Source organism: Scomber japonicus, chromosome 5, assembly GCF_027409825.1.
Source record: "Scomber japonicus isolate fScoJap1 chromosome 5, fScoJap1.pri, whole genome shotgun sequence".
Taxonomy (NCBI): Eukaryota; Metazoa; Chordata; class Actinopteri; order Scombriformes; family Scombridae; genus Scomber; species Scomber japonicus.
This window is the reverse complement of record NC_070582.1, coordinates 25,828,511-25,846,500: the sequence shown is the minus strand read 5'-3', so window position 1 is coordinate 25,846,500 and position 17,990 is coordinate 25,828,511. Positions and strand designations below refer to the sequence as shown.

Below are 17,990 nucleotides of genomic sequence, written 5' to 3'. Positions count from 1 at the left end.
TGGTTTATGTTACTATGGTTTATGTATGTCCTACGCATATGTGACATAAGAACCAGATAAGATATCATGCTCTTTGTAAATTGATAGTGGAAATGCATCAGGGTTTTTAAATGGTATAGTACATTTACAAATTCATGAGAATTAATGATATAGCAGAAAAATGCTACCTATCTCAACTCAGCCACAATGTTGAGACACCTCTGTTATAATCTACAAATTACAGGGGCCCTGCTTGGTGTATCAGTCATTAAGGGCCAGTTAAACCTGAATGGATGAAAACAAGTTTCCACAGACAGTTACTTGATATTTCAGGTAAAATAATAAACAACTTCTGATTTTTGTTTTTTCCAAATAACATTAAGATTCATATGATGGAAGGAATGACCACTGAGATAATATATAACCGTAATATTGACAATGGTTCAATTGTAGACGTCAAAAAACAAGTATTTCTAAAATTGTTGGGAGTAAAATAGAAGAATTTCACCTCCACAAACATTCCCATAGAAACTAAAAGTTTAATTTCTGTTTACTGAAAACATTAATATAATACAAAAACACAAAAACATAAATTACATTAGACTTTGTCAGGAAATAATGTTATAAGTCCTGGACTTATTTCCATCATTATCCTTGATGTTTCCTCAGAAATTAAGATTCTTTCCGGAAAAGCAGATCAGATGAATGCATTGAAAATTGAAGCAATGCTATTTTTTCCAATTAAGATGGTTGTTTACCATTATGTGTCTTGCCTTCCCCCACCCTTAGTATTTGTCATACAACTTAGTTTCTTAATAAGGCTCAATTAAAGCACCTTAATTACATGCCTCATCAGCATTTTTTCCACTGCCAATTAGGCCAACAGAAAAGACTATATTACTCACAAGCTTACAAAGAGCCATTGAAGAAAGCCTGAGGAGCTGTGATGTTGCATCTCACACTGACGTTACCATCACATTACTGACTCCTGCAGGCAAGAGAAGGGTCTGATGAGCAGCAGACAATCTGTGGAGTCTTCGTCAAGAGGATAAGCACTAATTGAAGGTGATAGCATGAGGCGCTCCAATAGATTAATGCATTGTCTTGCAGTGGCCCTCTTGTTTTGTATGTTTGCATTTCATTACTTTTGTCCTTTCAGTTATTTCAGGGGATTATAGATACCAGTCCCATTAATAGCAGGGCCTCATTTTATATCCGTTCTTTCACAGCAGTGTTAATTCCAGGATGACTGTTGCAAGTTTCAAATCAAATTCAAGGGAGAGAGACAATAATCAGCCATAATAGTGATGAGACTAGAAAGCAAAAAATTGACAATAAAACTCTTCGAGAAAAGTTATTTATTTCTAAGAAATGTACAGTATAGAAAATACTCCAGTCCATTTCCAAAATAATCTATGTCAGTCAGGTAAGAACTTGTAAACGTCACTTAAAATGAAACGTTACAGGTCTTTTTTTCCAATGCCACCATGCTACTGAGGTAAAAGACAACTGCGTAAAAGAACAAAAAAACAACATCAAGGAAAAGGAAACAAGACACCACACATTTATATTAAAACAAGTCCAAAAATGTACAAAAATCTGTAAAAGAGCAAATAAATATGGTTCACATTTAATTACGTCTAAATGGTTTTCACTAGTGCAGAGAGATGACAGCAGAGTAAAAGTGAGAGACCAATGCACACTTCCAGTCATCTGGTGCCGATTCTGCACACCAGAAACACACACGCACTCACTCACGCAACACAAACACACCTGTACACCATAAGACAATATCACAACCTCACAGACCTTTAAAAACAACACTGTCCTTCATACATTAGACAGCACAAGTGAAGACACTACCTCCAAAGCGGCCCTATTAGGCTCACTAAATATTGAGACAATTCCCCCTATTTCCAATTCCACATAAAATTGTCTCACAGCTTCTAGCATTTTCCTATTCCGTCATCCTTCCACAAATATTTCCTTACAATGCCTTAGGTACCTACTGCTAAGGACATTATAATGCTGCCAAACTCTATGCAGCCTATAACAGACCCTAGACTGGAATACTGCCTACTTTGTCTAGTCTCAACAACCTGTAGGCAAGAAAGCATGCAACCTGTACAACTAAAGAGACCAACTTAGACAGATTTTAGACATAAGATGTAATAATGTCGGTCATCACACTCTAATGATGACGTTAAAAAAAGACTCTCCCTTTAAAAAGATACCTGCCAGAAAAGAACACCTGCAGTCAATGTTAAACTGACGGCTGAATAATCCCATCACAGCATCTTGTTGAGAAGGTTAATCAGTACCGTAATTTGGCACAGCAATACAAAACGTAAGATTTTCTCCCAGGATGGTAAGGCCATTTTATGATCAATTCTGTAAACCTAAAAACTAGAAGTGGTGCTAAAATCATCAACTGGTCATAAAATGTTGACCTACAGGAGTCTGGCAGAGCAAGGGAAGAAGTGGAGGGACTCTGTAGAATGCCGCTGGCTGGCTAAGATGAGGTAGATTCATTTGCTGCCATCACTAAACTGCACAAGTGGGGCTCACAGGTGCAAAATTGATATGATAGGGTGTGGGACAAAACTTCCAAAATCCACATACAGTTGTGAGAGAATGCATTTGGTGTCAGAAGAAAGCCCAAATCAATAGTGATGACAAATGGTATGTATCAAATTAAGAGGAATGTAGAGTAACTCAAATTAGATCAATCTCACTACTGATTAACGTGGATGAAAAAAAAAAAAAAAAATAGGGGTTTAACAGTTGGCAGTGTGCTGAGCAAAATATTGTTAATGACAACGAATACAGAACCTTAAAAGTTCTTCACGTGAAACTGTGGTGGATCCATTTGCCACGAATGCAGTCCCATTTTTCTTTACGCTGCTCCTCCTTCAAATAGTTCAGAAAAATACCCGTAATATAGAAACTGTACACCCTGAGGATACGTTGACATGGGGAAGAGGAAGCGGCTCAAAGAGGAAACCATGCAAAAAGGGCAGGGCTGTGACTGGACAAAGCGCTAAAGCTACAAAATTGTCAGTGGAATGCATTTTCAAAATAAAAACTAACAACAGGTTTTGATGTGGTATCTGTCTGTTCTGTGTATGTGCATATACCAGCTAGCAGGACATGTCACCATCTGAGAAATTCAGAATTCCCTTACCTGGTACAAGAGGTAAGTCTCTACAGTGAAGGGTTGTAATTACTAATATCAATATTATAATATTTTTATATATTTTTATATATATTCATACATATATGTTAACAAGCATAGACTACAAATAAGACTATCCAAGGCCACTCAATTCCAGGACATCTAGACTAAGAAAACCATAGTGCATAACAGAGAGTCAGGTATAGTCAGATCCAAATAGCGCCATCCTTGCCGGTCCTCCTCTGCTAGTCAAAGACATTCTTAACAATGAAGGCAGCTTTGAAAGATGCATATACTGTGTGTTCACTCCAGGACTAGATAAACACTTAGAGTTGGGGTGGAAATGGACAGTAACAGGGCCTTTTTCAGGACGGTTTACCTTTTTGTCCTTTCACAAGCAGCCGCTATGCTGCGTTTAACTTATCATCTAAACATTCACTCATACATTCACAAAGGAAACCAAGGCAATTGCAAGGGGCCTGTGAGTTGACTTGGTTAGGGTGACAGTATCATAGTACCTCCTTTTCTACACCTGAGATAAAAGATAAGGTTGGAACAGATAATAGTAGTAAAAACAACAGTCTTCCTCGGCTCTGTCAGTAGATATCAGTTCCAATAAGGACTACAAGTCAGTGTGGTCATCCATCCGTATTTCGATTGTTTAAAGAGGAAAGGGCTGTCCAGTGTTCTTGAAGGCAGTGTCCCCTGTGCTTGACAGGTTGGCCTAGTGGTTAAAGAGACTGCACTTCTTCTGAAGGATCCAAGTTCAAACACTCATGTTGGGAAGCAACCGTTCAGGTCAAGTGTTTTAGAGCAAGTCATTGAATCTCTACCAGCTCTACAGAGCTGCTCTGTATCTGGCCCCATGCTCTGATGTGGAGAAGGGCAAGCCCAAAAAAAGAAAAGAAAAAAAGTTGTTCTCCGGGGCTCAATAACATTCAGCATTATTATCATTTTGATACTAACAGCTGCCTGGATGGATCTTGAAGTTCAGTGGTCGGCGAAATTGAGGCAAAAGTTTAGTCCAGTGTAAGAAAATCAGTATGGGTTGTATGTGGAGCCAAGAGTTCCCTCTATAGTCTCCATTAGCCCAGTCAGCACGCCCACATTTTCTCCCTTTTGGCTCACTGATTTGTCTGGATGGTCTTTGATAATAACATGCCTGAAAGGAGAAGAAGAACAGTAAGTAACACATAGGAGCACATGTAGGATTAAGATGGATGAATATATTGTCATTTTCTAAGGAATATACCTGAGGCACAAATTGTTTAACTAAGAGTTAAGAAAAGAAAATTGCTAGAACCTTCTTTAAGTAGTTCAGAGACAAAAGTCAAAAGATATTTTCACTTACTGTGATGGTCGTCACACTCCCTGTTTGCTGCTTGGCCCACCTGGCGCAGCCATCATCTGTTGCCTAGAAAAAAACCCCACAAAGAATGTCAGTATACTCAGAGACAAATCTGCAAATGATCATTTACATTATTATTTTACATTACTGATTCATCTGTTGATTATTTTATTGATTAATCCATGTAGTGAAGGTGATGAGGTAAGTAAGATCATAGCCAAAACATATCACTCTACAACTGCAGGTCAAAATACATTAGTGACGGAAAAATGAGAAAGATTTCACTTATGTTTTTAACTAGTGTGAACAGCCTGTGTATACAGTTATAACTGACTCCAGATATGTTGCTCACTTTGGGTCACAAACCCATCTTTTGCATGTGACTGGCAACCTTACTCTCACTACTATATCTGGAGTTCCTTCACCTTTATAAACACAAATACTAGATTTAAACTATTATGAATTGAACCAAAAGACATTTTGACTGTGAAAAAGACAAAACAAGAACAATTATATAAAAGATCCTATGTTTATGACCACAAATACAGATATTAATATCAGGATTAATTATTTTACCCTGGGTGTAGAAAGTGTTCTGGTGCCAGGCCTCTCTGCTGAATCATCATGCCCTGGAAGTGACCACCAGGCCGGGGGTGTCGGTACATGGCCATGCGTGTCTGACCCGGAGAGTAGGGCAGCTGCTGTGGCCGCTGCAGAGCCTCCATCAGGTGTGGGTGAGGTCTTTGTGTAGAGTAACGTCCTTGATCTGGGTATGGCTGGCCAGGGTAAAGGCTTCCATTGCCAACTCCACGGATTTGAGACATCATGTGAGGTGGATGAATGCCACCTTGTTGCATCCCAGGGTGGACAGTGCGAGGGTCATACATGAAGCCAGGTGGCATGTGTGCAGCAGAGGCAGGTGGGTTTTGAGGTAGCTGCGTGCTACGGCGGCGGGCAGCAGCATTATGGCTGTCGAGGTCCAGGATTTCTTTAGGACTGTCAGGTCGCTCTGAGCTCCCGTCAGTCTGCACTTTCTTAGCTGGGCTGCCAGCGCTGCTGCTGCCTCCACTGCCCTGCTCCCTGCTTTCACACTTCCCTTCTTCTGGGCCTCCAGGATGTGGCCCTGCTTCAGACACGGGGGCAGGGGAAACCAAACTAGCACCACTGGAGCCTTCGGAGCCCAGCGGCGACACATTGCTCTCTTTTGAGAGAGTGTTGCCTCGGGCACTGGCTACAGGTAGGTAGGCGTTGGGTGGCATCGGCTGGCGAGGCTGATAATGGGACCGATGCCAATCCTCTGGGGGATAACCCCCTCTGCTGTTGGCCTGGTTATGGGGCTGAGCTTGGGGATGAGGTTGGGGGTAATAGTGTTGCTGCTGGTACTGAGGAGGTGGATACATGCTGGCGTGGGCCTGAGGGTGCTGTTGTCCAGGCATGTGGTAGGGATAGGCAGGGCCTCCTTGCTGATGGTAGGTGGGGTGGGGAGCAGAATTGTGGAGGGGGTTGATGGCCTGGTTGTGATAAGGGTGGTGAGCAGACTGAGGCATGGGTCTGGTCATGTTTGTCTGGCTGTAATGTGGATGTGGAGGGTTAGCCATGCTGAAAGGGCCTACGGCTCCATTTACCTGGCCTTGGGAGTGAGGAGGCATGGCTGCATTGTGCCCAGGTGCTGGCCCTCTTTGAGCCTGCATACCTGAGTTACTACTCACCAGTTGGGTTTGATTGTGATTAGGGCTAAAAGCCTGGTGTTTATAAATACCATTTGGACCCCCAAATTTCATCATGTTGTGCTGAGGAGGCACAGCAGTGCCCTCTGTGTCTGGCCTACTTGTAGGTTCACTAGGCCTTTGATCTCCATGGTCTGCTGGGCTAGGTTGGGAGGGTAATAGTGGGGCAGGGTGGCTAGGAGGCAGAGAGGTGAGAGGGGCTGGGTGGGGGCGTCCCGGCTGGGCTCCCTGTGCTGCGCTCTGTGGCATCCCATGCATGGGACTGTTCTGTGTAGGACGTTGAGGAGAGCTAGTTTGGGGGACACGATGAGGAGGTGGCAGACTTTGAGAATTGTGCTGCTGTGTGTTCTGGGTCATCTGCTGGGAAGAGCTTTGAAGGTGGCACTGAGGGGTGCTCTGAGTTCTCTGAGATTGCTGATTTTCAATGTTCTGTTGCTGTTCACTTTGCATGTATGGTAAGTTGTTCTCTGATGTTTGCTGAGTGAAATTCTGAGATGCCGCCACATGCGATGGTGGTGCGTTCTGGGCAAGAAGTGCAGGGCTCAGAACCTTTTGTTGAGGACTGCTCTGTGTATGCTGAGGGGTTTTGGGTAGAGTGGGATCAGAGGAGCTATTACTTGTGTTGAGTTGGGCTGAAACAGTAGTGGCGATATTGTGTTGAGGGGGACAGGGGTTGGCAGAGTGACCCTGGCCATCTACCTCCTGCTTGTGGCACTCTGTTGAACTCTGTGGGAGCGCTGGTCCAGACAGATTCTCCTGTGATCTCCCCAAGTTAGGGGCTGAGGGGCTGGACATTCCCTCTGCTGACCCACTGTGGTGTCCTGTGGGGCTAGGGATGGATGGGTGCTCTTGGTTAATTGAAACAGTGTTATTGTGTGATGAAGCTTCATCTGAAATGTTTTTGGCAGCCATTTTGTTCTCTGATGTTGTGCCTGTCAACATAAAGAATAATTAAAGAGAAGTTAGAATAAAAGAATACTTGAAGGGAGGTTAGCATTGATGACTAGTATTACAAGAACAAGCTTAAAGTCAATACTATTGTATTAAGCTGTGTACTATGTCAAATATTGTAAAAAGCAATCCAAAACGCAACAAACTTAGATTTGTACATTACTTAAACAAAATAAATTAAAAATCTGTCGCATCTCATTCCCTTAAAGTGGGGACGGAAACACATTTGTAGACTTGCTAGTGAAGCTTAACTGATGCCATGCCATCTCTTTTGTACCCTAAAAGCATCCAGCAATTTCACTAAACTAATGAATATTCAATTTTCCACTTACTGTGAAAAATAATTAAAATCAAATTGCAAAATGTAGATGACACAGAGGAAGGACAAGGATGGGGGGGTGCATTAATTAACATATTGAGACACTACAGTCTAGAAAGAAATGTACTGTAGGAGGAGGGTTAGACTATGCGTGGGTTTCTTCATGCAGAATACCCACGGTTGGTGAAATACTGAGAGAGAAGGTCAGGTCTACCTTTGGGCTGCGTGTCTGTCTGTTGGGAAGGCTGGCTGTCTGGCCCATTGTCTCTGGCAGGACGCAGCAGCTGAACCTCAGGGGCAGGGGGAGGCTGCTGGGAGGGGTGAGCTGGGATGCTGCCAATTCCTGATGGGGGCCCAGGCTGCTGAAAGTTGCCCATGTGCTGATGAGGGGCACCAGCAGGGGGTCCAGAAGAGGCTGACAGCTGCTGCAGGGCCAGCATCTCTGGGCTTTCCAGCATGGAAGCCAAGCGTGTCCTGCCAGAGGGGTCTGGGTGGGGTACAGGGGGACGTGAGGACATGGGCCCCGGAGGACTGACCGCTGCAGACATTTGGTATTGGGTATTATGAGAAGGATGAGGATATCCGGCAGCTTCCGGCCATGGTTTATGTCCCACTGGAGGTGGGACTCCACCATAACTGCAGTTGCGCTGGTTGACCATGTTGGGATCCTGCATGCGCATTCCACCGGGTCTCTCCTGACCCTGGTGATTCATACCAGTCCACATGTTGGGAAGGCCCATACCAGGAGGCCTCAAGCCTGTGTAGTTGTGCTGATGTGGCCCTTCCGGTCCTGAGTATCTGTTACCCATGGGGTGCATGGTGTGCCCCTCCGAACGGTGGTGGGATGGGTACATGCTGGCTTCAGGAGGAGGTCCAGGCTGGAGGGCCACTGGACGAGGGCCCAAAGATGGGCCATGAGTTGGACCCATGTAAGGGTGCTGGTGTGGAGGCTGAAGTTGATTAGGATCAGGACCCATTGGATACCTAGGACCCATGTGAGGTCCTTCCACCATGCGATGCTGGGGGGAAAAAAAGGAATGAAAAAAAAAAAAAAAAAATCAGCTTTGGTAAAACTTGTTATAATTAGGTTTGGAAAAGTATACAAAGAAAGTGTAAATAGGCTTATATACCTGCATGTTAAAATTGTGGGGCAAGCGGTTCAAGCTTGGGTCTCCATGCCGTGGAATGTGAGCTGGGTAGGTGAAGCGGGGATCCATGGCCATCCTATGAGCATACATGTGGGGACCGTGGGGACCATGGGGACCAGGGTGACGAGGGAGCTGTAAGATAAAATGAGATAAAAGAGAAAAAAATTCATTGATGCATTTTTTCTCTTACATTTCAGACAGAATTCAAAAAGATAAATAAATAAAAAGAGTGTTCACATGACTAATATAACAAGATGGACAAGTGGTTACATTTCAGAAAATAAAGAAAAACATTAAAAAAAAAAGATAAGTTATGGTGTGTATACCTGTTGCCCTGGGTGGTACATGCCCCTCATTTCTCCATGGATGTGCTGCTGGTTTGGAGGCAGACTGTGTGGGTGATGGGGGCCATTGGCCCAGTGAGGAGGAGGAGGTGGTCGTGCTGGCTTGCTGTCCTCTTCCTCTGAGTGTGTGCTGCCCTTGCCCCCCCGGAGGTTATGCTTGCGTTGGACTTGCTCAGTGGCCTTAATCAAACTTTCAGGTCCAAATTGTTTACTGCCACGATTGCGCTTTCTTTCCTTGCGCTCCTTGTCTTCTTTGCTGATGTGGAATTCTTCATCTGTGTCACCGTCCTCTGATGGGAAGTGTTTTAATATGGCCCGGCTAAAACACCGTTCTAGAGACTCAGCCATGATAGTGTACTCTGGGGACAGACAGACATCAACATCACCTATGATGATAAAACACTTAACAGTTCTTAGACGCAACATCTCCTATACCCCTATAAACACAACCACACATCAATCACATACCTGTAGCACATCCACTAATGTACACTAAAATTATATATCTTTTCATCTGCATTGTACACAGGCACTCCCTCCATTTCACACACACCTCCTCGCTCCATCTCTCAATCATTCTATTACAATCAAACACTGCAGCCCAATATGCATGCCATGTTTTGAGAGACACACACTTGCTCTTCTGTTCTCAACCCAGCGCTGGCTGACTGACCAGGTCAAAGGGCATAGGTTGACCCCTGCTCCTCCAAACCCTTCCTCCTCCTCCTGCTCCACCCTGGGCCCCCTTACCACTCTCCTCCCCCTGTCCCTGGGGAAAGTATTCAGTTGGATGGATGGCTCCAGACAGGGGGCTTAGGGGCTGGAATGTTTCTCTGGCACTGCAGGGCTCAGATCCCCCTGAGCACTGGAGCACAGCTCAATCACTCCCCATTAATCACTGTCAAGGCAGCCCTGGCCCTGGCCCCAACACAGCACTAAGTTTGGCCCCCTTTCTTTTGCTCTTTCTCCCACTCTCACCCCCTGCCTCTCACCCCCCAAAAATGCATATACTGTATGTACTTCTTTGTCACAATATACCCCAAATAAATGGATTTGTACTGGGGCCAAATTCTAAATGGTGGATTTCTGGGGAGGAGCTAGTTTGTGTTGATGCAACTGTGTTCATTTACCACTGTCTTCTCCATTGTACTCAATGCAGTTTTCAAACATGAGCTTCACGTCAGCAACAAACTCCTCCTTAGCAACGTAGTCCCCATCACTGAGCTTCTTCTCAATGGTGGACAGGTCCATGGGAGTCTGAGAGGATTGGAAGGATGATACAACAATTTAGGAGCTCAAGCAATATAATACTTGAGTTACATTATACATTAGTTAGGAGGTGAACCACACACATACAAATATACACACAATATTACACAAATGCCATTAACTACTATAATGAGCCGGGTATTGTTGTCTTGTATTTAGTACCTGGATGATTTCATGGTAATTGGGGGCATAGGAGTCATCCACAGGTTCCAGGAAAGGCCAGGCATCTTTATGGACTTTTAAGACCTCAAGCACTGGAGAAGGAAAGAATAGATTAGATCAGACATTACGACAAACATTAATGCAGATCAGAACAAGCATCAATGCTGATTGAAATAAAAACTATAACATTTCAGTAAGCCTACCTTTGTATAGAGCAGTGTAGTCGTCATCTATTTCATAGCTGAAATGCCAGACAAAAGGACAAATAATCAACACTGAGTCTTTCCACTGGGAAACGAAAGCAACAGTGACATTTTGTAAAGCCTCTTACAATTCTTTATTCTTGCGTCTTCTGTGGACAGGAGAAGAAGGCTCCAGGTTCAGGAGTTCAGGTGGCAGGTCTTTTCCTTGAGACAGCAACCAGGCCCTTTCCTCTCGCATCTTCCGCCTCTTTGCTCGCTCTAAGATAGGGGGAACACAAACAATTAAAAAAAAAGAAAGAAAAACAAAACACCAGTCTCATGAGGCTGGAGGCAAACAATGTTTTAACTGCTTTTTGGACCCTTGAGTTACAGTTTAAAATTGCACTTGCTGCCCATTGAGGTTGTCAGGATGGTCAATGAAAACCAGGCTCTGGCCATCAGAGACAGCAGCGGCCCAGATAAGTAGAAAGGGAACGATTCATCAGCCATCTTTTCTTAGGCCCAGTTGATCAAAAGAGCAGAACAGAGCAGAGAGAGCACATATGTATCGCTGCTTTATCTTTTAACATGAAAGGCAAAGAGGCCTGCCAGCCTCCTGCTGTGTGGATTAAAGATGTTTGAGGGAGGATTCCACATATGCAATCCACATAGAGCAAGCCAGGTCCTGCTGTTCATCTATAATATATTAATAAGGCTCCTCCACTGAAGCACAATCAGCAGTTCATTAACCCTTGACAGATGACATCAGAGGGAGGGAGAAAAAGCGAACTGATCCTGTGATTAAAGGCCTTGAACATTCCCTCTCACAGTCTCTGTGTACTATACATAAATCACAAGGCTTCGAGTGCTGCTATGCTACTGAAGATTTTTCAGCCGTTAAGAGCCGAACTTCAGCAATGGAGATGTGAAAGACTGAGCGTGGGGTGCCCTTCACAATCCATTCTGCCCTTGATCCCTGAGTTGGAAGAAAAGTATGAAAGCCCCCCTACCTGCTGCTGACAGGGTTCTGATGAAAGAGCGTGAAATTATTGCTGCTCCTTGATATTTGACTTTTGGCTCAAAACTTCAGTTTTATTTTGTAACCTTTCTGCAGATTTTATTACATTATAGATTTTTAAGAATGTGAGCTTGCTGTTGTATCTTATCTATTTTAATTTGATGTGAAAATAACAAGGTAATTAAAGGCACAAACACAAGTTGTACAGTTCTCCATCTATGAACGTATCATCCATCTTACCCTCCACGGCTTTGATCTTCTCCATCTTCTCCCTCTGTCGTTCTTCCTGCTGAAGCCTCTCCTCTTCTCGTCGCTGCTCGGCTAGTAGGACCTGCCTGTCCAGCTCTTCATCTTTTTTCTTCTCCACCTCTGCTATGGCATTCAGATTATCCTGAATACAAATGTACAGGCCCATCAGTCTACTGGGACTCATGGGGAGGATAGCTTGTCAACTGTCTTATCAATCTAGTGCGTACGAATAAGGAATGTTGAGAAATCAGCTGGTCCACTCAAATTCAAAAATACTAGAATATAAAACACTTAAAAAAAAACAAATATTTCCTGGAAAATGTGATGGTATTCCTAAAACAATAAAAAAAACCACACACACCTCATCCTGCTCCTGGTTCATGTGTTTTCCAGAGAACCGCTGTGATACGCGAACTGGGTTTGGGTCCATCAGCTTCTGTTTCTGCTCCCTTTCCTGAAGAGAAGATAAAAAGAACATGAAATTCAGTTCTGCTCCTTATGCCTGTTAACAGTACAATTGTTTTTCTGATCATGTAAAAAAAAAGAAAAAGAAAAGAAAAGTAAATCAGTCATCTATTTTGAATTATTCTTTTATTCAATTTAAACTAAAAATAAATGAACAATGTACCAGTAATTTGTATAGTCAACAAATAACTGATTGAGTCTTCAAGATAGATAGAAAGACAGACAACCACACACAAGCCAACACATTGGGAGGCCCTGGGGAGTTGTGGAGGAGCTGTGTGTATTGAGAGGTCACTGGCTCTGCTCTCCCCTCCCCCCAAGTTACCCTCTCTCTTCTTCTGCCCTCACTGCCCCACCTCTCCCTGGAGGTGACAGCCAAGATCCAGCCAAAAAAGAAAATAAATCACACCCTGTGTGTCGCTCATTACTCTTCTAATCACATGTAATGATTAGCTCCAGAAAAGAAGGCTGTTGTGTAAAGGCATGCTATTCCAGTTTAACAATTACACCACACAACAATGTAACAATAGGTATATAATCCTGAAACTTGTTCACAGGGTTTTTATTGAAAAAAAATCTTGAAGCATTTGTCTTGAAAATGTAGTCTACAGTCTACATTTGATTCCACCTTAATGACACATCAGTGATCCAGATATAGCACACTGTAATGGAGGGAAGAGCCAGCCACAGGAGAGCTCTAAGCAGATCCCTTGAAAGCCTGTCTATATCAGGGACTGGCCTCTGCAGCTCATGTCAAAGTTCATCAGGGAAGCAGGAATGTGAATAACTGTCAGCCCAGCGCAGCAAACAGCACTCAGAGGTGTCACAATCGGGCTTCTGGCCATCCATAAAACAACTATGGGAGCCCTAAAAGTTCATTTGCAGCTGTTTGAAACGTGTGTCTCGGTGCAGGTGAGGAGGAAAGGGAGGAAAGAAAGTGTGGGCGTGAAGACAGAAGCAGAGAAAAAAAAAGAAGAGAGGATAAAAATTAAGACAAATGTTCATGATCTGATCTGTAGTGCCCCCCACGACTCCTGTCAGCACTCCATCTCTGCCTTGTCTTAGTGTGAGGCCATGGTGTATCCTGGGGCTGCACAATTCCTCCCTATATTACCAATGGTACTAAACCCCCCTCCCCCCCTTTCCTCCAACACACACACAAGATAGAGTGCCTCTGGTGTCACCACTTAGAGAGGTCGAGAGAATCCTGCAGCACAGCAGAGCTGTCATTCAAGAGTCTCCATCCTGCCTCAAGGTGAGCTCCTGCCTGCTGTCAGTGCCCCATGAAATGGCTGGTGACAGGAGCCTGAGACACATGGAGGGAAGGATTTGAGCGGCTGCACACACTGTATTTGACACGCTTGTGTGCACACACCCACATAAAGATAGATATATATTCATGTAAAATATATACATTCACTATGCACCAGCACAAGATAGAAGATGACTCTTTTATGACATAATGAGTCATAAGGTTACTAAGTCATGCAAAACAGGTTGATGTAAAGTGAATTATGTTGCCTTTGGGATTATTGGGTGAACAAAACAAGCAATTTGAAGGTTCTGGAAAATTTGTCATCACTATAAGGCAGATGTTCATGTAAACTCATGAATTTTTGAGAGGTTTGAACTAGTTCAAATGTTTCCTAAATCCAGGAAGACTACAGTGCCACAGCGAAATGTGGCAGTGTGCAGATAATTAATAAGCGTGTTTAATGTGATCTCCTGCTGTGTGACATCAGTGGATTTTATTTGCATACAAGAAGAACATTAGGAATATGAATTTCCTTTGATTAATTTGACACTGCTTTAAGAACGGACTCGATTAGAGATTTCTTTTCCGCGACTGTGATCATGTTTGATAGAGGCCATGTAAAATAGAGAGTTGGCTTGCTCTGTTTGAAATTAGACTCTTGAAGTCTAAAGCGCTTCAGTGGAAAGTCAAACTTCCAGAGGCGAATACAGATTAAACGAAAGAGCAAACAAGCAAACATAAAAAGTCTTTAAGATGCTCCATCATTGATCAGCTCAAAAGAAAAACAACATCCATCTCTACTGGGCCTGTTGCTCGCATAATACAGAACCAAAGAACTTTACTAATACACAGAGAGAAGCTATAGACTGAGGGTCTTTTGAGTGCCATATATAACATGAGTATGAGTACAGCCAAGTGTACACCGCTGAAGGACATGACTACATTCATCCACTGACCGCTTGTGATAAGTGACTGACCTCTCTGCTAACATCAAACTGCCAGCAGGATTGTTTACCTCACAGCTGATGATGGTGGGAAAGGCTGAAGGGGTTTCTATAGCAACAGTCAGTGCTGGTTATTTATCACACAAGTGGATAAATCCTTCCATCTCTATACGAACAGGTAACTGGATAAAAAAAAACAATTCTAATTGTGACTAAATGTAGCATTCCATCTTCAATTATAAAATAACTCTGGAAGGGAAATTGAGTGGGGGGTGTTGGCTTTGACTCATACTCCCTGAGGTGAACACTTAGTTTCAAGGAAGATAATGACAAATGAGCATAACCCAAGGCACAGCCAAGCCCAAAGAGGCTTAACACAGAACCTGTGCACATTCTACTACACTAACATTAGAGCATAATTCTCTACAGTCAGGCCTGGAGCCAACGTCATTACCAAGGTGGTGTGCAGAATTAAAGGCAAGCACAGACCAGCTTTCCTTCATTCCACCTGTTGTACAGCTGGCCCATCTAAAGTGTCCGGGATCCCAAAAAACAACAACAGTTATCTGTGCCAGAACTTGAAAGCAGCTGAATAAGGATTGACCTGAATCTTTAAAGCTCTGTTATTCATGTTTTTGTTATATCAGCACTGAATAAAAACCTGTAAAGTGAACAGGGTTGTTAACAATGCCAAACTACCACCCAACACTCAAACATGCTAACCTGTTAGCTCTTATCTGTGTTTTTGATACCACCACCAAGGATCACATAGGAATTTTACAATTAAGTAATAAAGGGGGTTAGCGGTATACATTTTTGTCTGTAATAACGTTTGTTTTTTAAACTCCCACTGGGTAGTGAGATTTCCAAGTCCAGGTTAAGAAACAGCTGTACAGTCACTAATTTGACAGTTTAAGAATAAACACAGACTGAATAAACACAGACTAAATAAACACTCCAGTAGTTAAACCTGCATGAATACACAACAACATTCACTTTTAGAAATCAACACAGGCACATCTACTATGTTGGACTTGCTGGTATGAGCTGGTGTTCAGTCACAGTGCTCTGAATAGTGTCTCACTGCCTTTCTGACTAAGAAAATGTGTTAAAACAAGAGCAGTCTCACACAAAGTAATATCAACTTTATTTTGTGTAAAATTACTATCATATTGTCATATAAGTCTACAGCATACCAAAAGAAAGAAGACACATAAAAAGGCATTGTGAACTGCTGTAATGGGAACTAATGGTATTGTCTCTCTGGTATCTGACCTTGTGTTCAATCATGCTGCTGATCTCGGGCAGAAAATTCTGGCTGATGACACGGTAGAGGTGGCGGTCCTGATGGGAGATTTTGTCCTTGATGCTCTCTGCCAGACTGAACCACTGTTCTTCTGTATCACACACAAGGGACCAAGCACCTCGCTTACAGCCTGTTGGAAACAAAGGAGACACATCAGCTTATTGAACTGAAGGAAAATGAGTAAAGACAGACTGATCAGTAAAACTAGTGATCAAACCAATTATAGTCAGCATAAAAATGAATGGAATTTATTAATGAGATCCTATCACCTCTTGTGGGAGGTAGATCATCCAGTCCATTATCAGTTTTAACTTCACTTTCCACGTCACTGAAAGACAAAAACAAACTATTCACATAAACAGATCTATAACATTCTCAAAGAACTGCCAGTACTGAGGTTGGTTATGTGTCTATGATTTTTTATGCTTGGATATTTGTTAAAAAGGGTTAAAAAGTTACATTCAATATACGCTTTCTTAATTTCTTTAAATCTTTAAAACCCTCATTAATTATAATTTTCTGAAACTACTACACATCTCAAAGCACAGCCTTTATAGTGTTTTGTTTCTTGTTCATACATATGTGTACAAATCCTTATTAATACCTATAGACTCACAACACATGGCGTCAAACAGCCAGAGCAGCTGCTGTGACAGTTAAAAGTGTGTTTGTTTTTGACATAACCAGTACATCTGTGCAACACATGCACAACTACACATGTCAGTATCTCTAGGCAATGGACTGTTTGCAGCGACAACAAAAGCTGTTTATCACCTTAGCTGAGGGTCGTCTAGCTTTCTCTTCTTTGGTGGTCTTCCCCTTTTCTTTTTCTCTGGTAAGGTTAGCTCATGGGTTTCACTGTAAGAACGACAACATGAAACAGAATAGAACCCTTTAAAATTATAGCCTTATAACAAGGGTAATTAGCATTGGGGGACCTCTATAATTAACCTTTAACAGCACTATAAAACAGTGCCAAACTACTACTGCAATAACCAGTTAGCACATCTATCAGTTAAGCACAAAAAACATGACCAATAACACCGCATTCATTCTCAGTGTAGTGGATTAGGGAAGAGGATATGTGTTGGTCACCTGATCTTCTCCGCTTTCCTCTTGACTGGCTCTTCTTTGTACATACGTGTGCCATAAAAATACCAGTAGAGGGCTCCATTTCCATCCTGCCCCAGAGGTTCCACCCTTAGGCTGTCTGCATCCAGTCCCTGTTGGGGGGTGAGGGTGGGCACATTACATTTCTTAAATCATGTGTAGGACTATGTTTTTAAATCATCAGTCATTAGTGGATGATGTCATTCAGCCCTTTGAGCCTACATGGCAGTGAATCATACAGAGACATGAGGCACTTTCAGTATCTCAATGAGTGCTTTCATGAATTGAAACGGACAGAATATTTTAAGAAATCTTATCTCATGGGAAAACGGTAAAATATATGAGATGAAATGTATTAACTGACTTACAGCATGGGGGCAGAACTGTCAAGTTATTATTAATCACACCTTTATTTATGCCAATGTTGAGTAACCTCTAATCTACAAAGGACAAGCTACAGTGTCTTGTACATTCAGTTAAGCCTCTTTCACACATAGTTCCCAGTAATTTACTGGGATAACCTTTCAGGCACCGCTAGTGATTTTCACTATTCACACATATATCACCTGTGTAAGCATCAGCAAGGTAACAATAAACAAGTCACAGGTTCAAATACGTCATCAGTGGAGTGTTGTGATTGGTTCGCTCACTCCATATGAAAGCTTCCATCATCAGACGGACGTAAACCTTTATGTGCTTTATGCGAGTGTTTCTTGATTCTTTTGCGCTGATCCCCATAAAAGTGCTGTACCTTGAGCAGATCAAAGACATCAGCAGCATCCATACGGTAGTCACACAGTCGGTGCAGAAGCTCCACCTGAGTCCGAGGAGGGAGACTCTCAAAAGGGCCCTCTCGAAGTGGGTTGGGCTTCCCCTCTTCCAGTTCCCACCTGTAGCTGATGATGTCGTCCAGGTAACTGCTGAACGCCTGGGGGCTAAAGAGGAAAACAGAGAGTAAGAGACAAAACTGTGAGATGTTGTTCAGGACTATATAAAAAAAGAAAAAAAATCAAAACAGTATGTAAACATTTTTTAAATC

The 17,990-nt window shown here is 42.8% G+C and overlaps 1 protein-coding gene across 1 annotated transcript in view; it reads right to left on the bottom strand.

Moving 5' to 3' along the window:
• Positions 1 to 1,322: 1,322 nt before the first annotated feature.
• LOC128358390 (chromatin remodeling regulator CECR2) overlaps positions 1,323 to 17,990 on the bottom strand; it is a 35,596-nt gene continuing 18,928 nt past the window's right edge. Inside the window, exons 3-19 of the mRNA XM_053318644.1 lie at positions 17,703 to 17,886; positions 16,937 to 17,064; positions 16,616 to 16,699; positions 16,111 to 16,169; positions 15,811 to 15,971; positions 12,233 to 12,325; positions 11,863 to 12,013; positions 10,754 to 10,883; positions 10,626 to 10,663; positions 10,423 to 10,514; positions 10,122 to 10,248; positions 8,974 to 9,350; positions 8,630 to 8,779; positions 7,714 to 8,518; positions 5,079 to 7,161; positions 4,506 to 4,568; positions 1,323 to 4,316 (exon numbers count right to left, since the gene is read on the bottom strand). Coding sequence (XP_053174619.1) covers positions 4,517 to 4,568; positions 5,079 to 7,161; positions 7,714 to 8,518; positions 8,630 to 8,779; positions 8,974 to 9,350; positions 10,122 to 10,248; positions 10,423 to 10,514; positions 10,626 to 10,663; positions 10,754 to 10,883; positions 11,863 to 12,013; positions 12,233 to 12,325; positions 15,811 to 15,971; positions 16,111 to 16,169; positions 16,616 to 16,699; positions 16,937 to 17,064; positions 17,703 to 17,886 — 4,714 coding nt within the window. The 3' untranslated portion in view covers positions 1,323 to 4,316; positions 4,506 to 4,516. The remainder of the gene's footprint in view (positions 4,317 to 4,505; positions 4,569 to 5,078; positions 7,162 to 7,713; positions 8,519 to 8,629; positions 8,780 to 8,973; positions 9,351 to 10,121; positions 10,249 to 10,422; positions 10,515 to 10,625; positions 10,664 to 10,753; positions 10,884 to 11,862; positions 12,014 to 12,232; positions 12,326 to 15,810; positions 15,972 to 16,110; positions 16,170 to 16,615; positions 16,700 to 16,936; positions 17,065 to 17,702; positions 17,887 to 17,990) is intronic.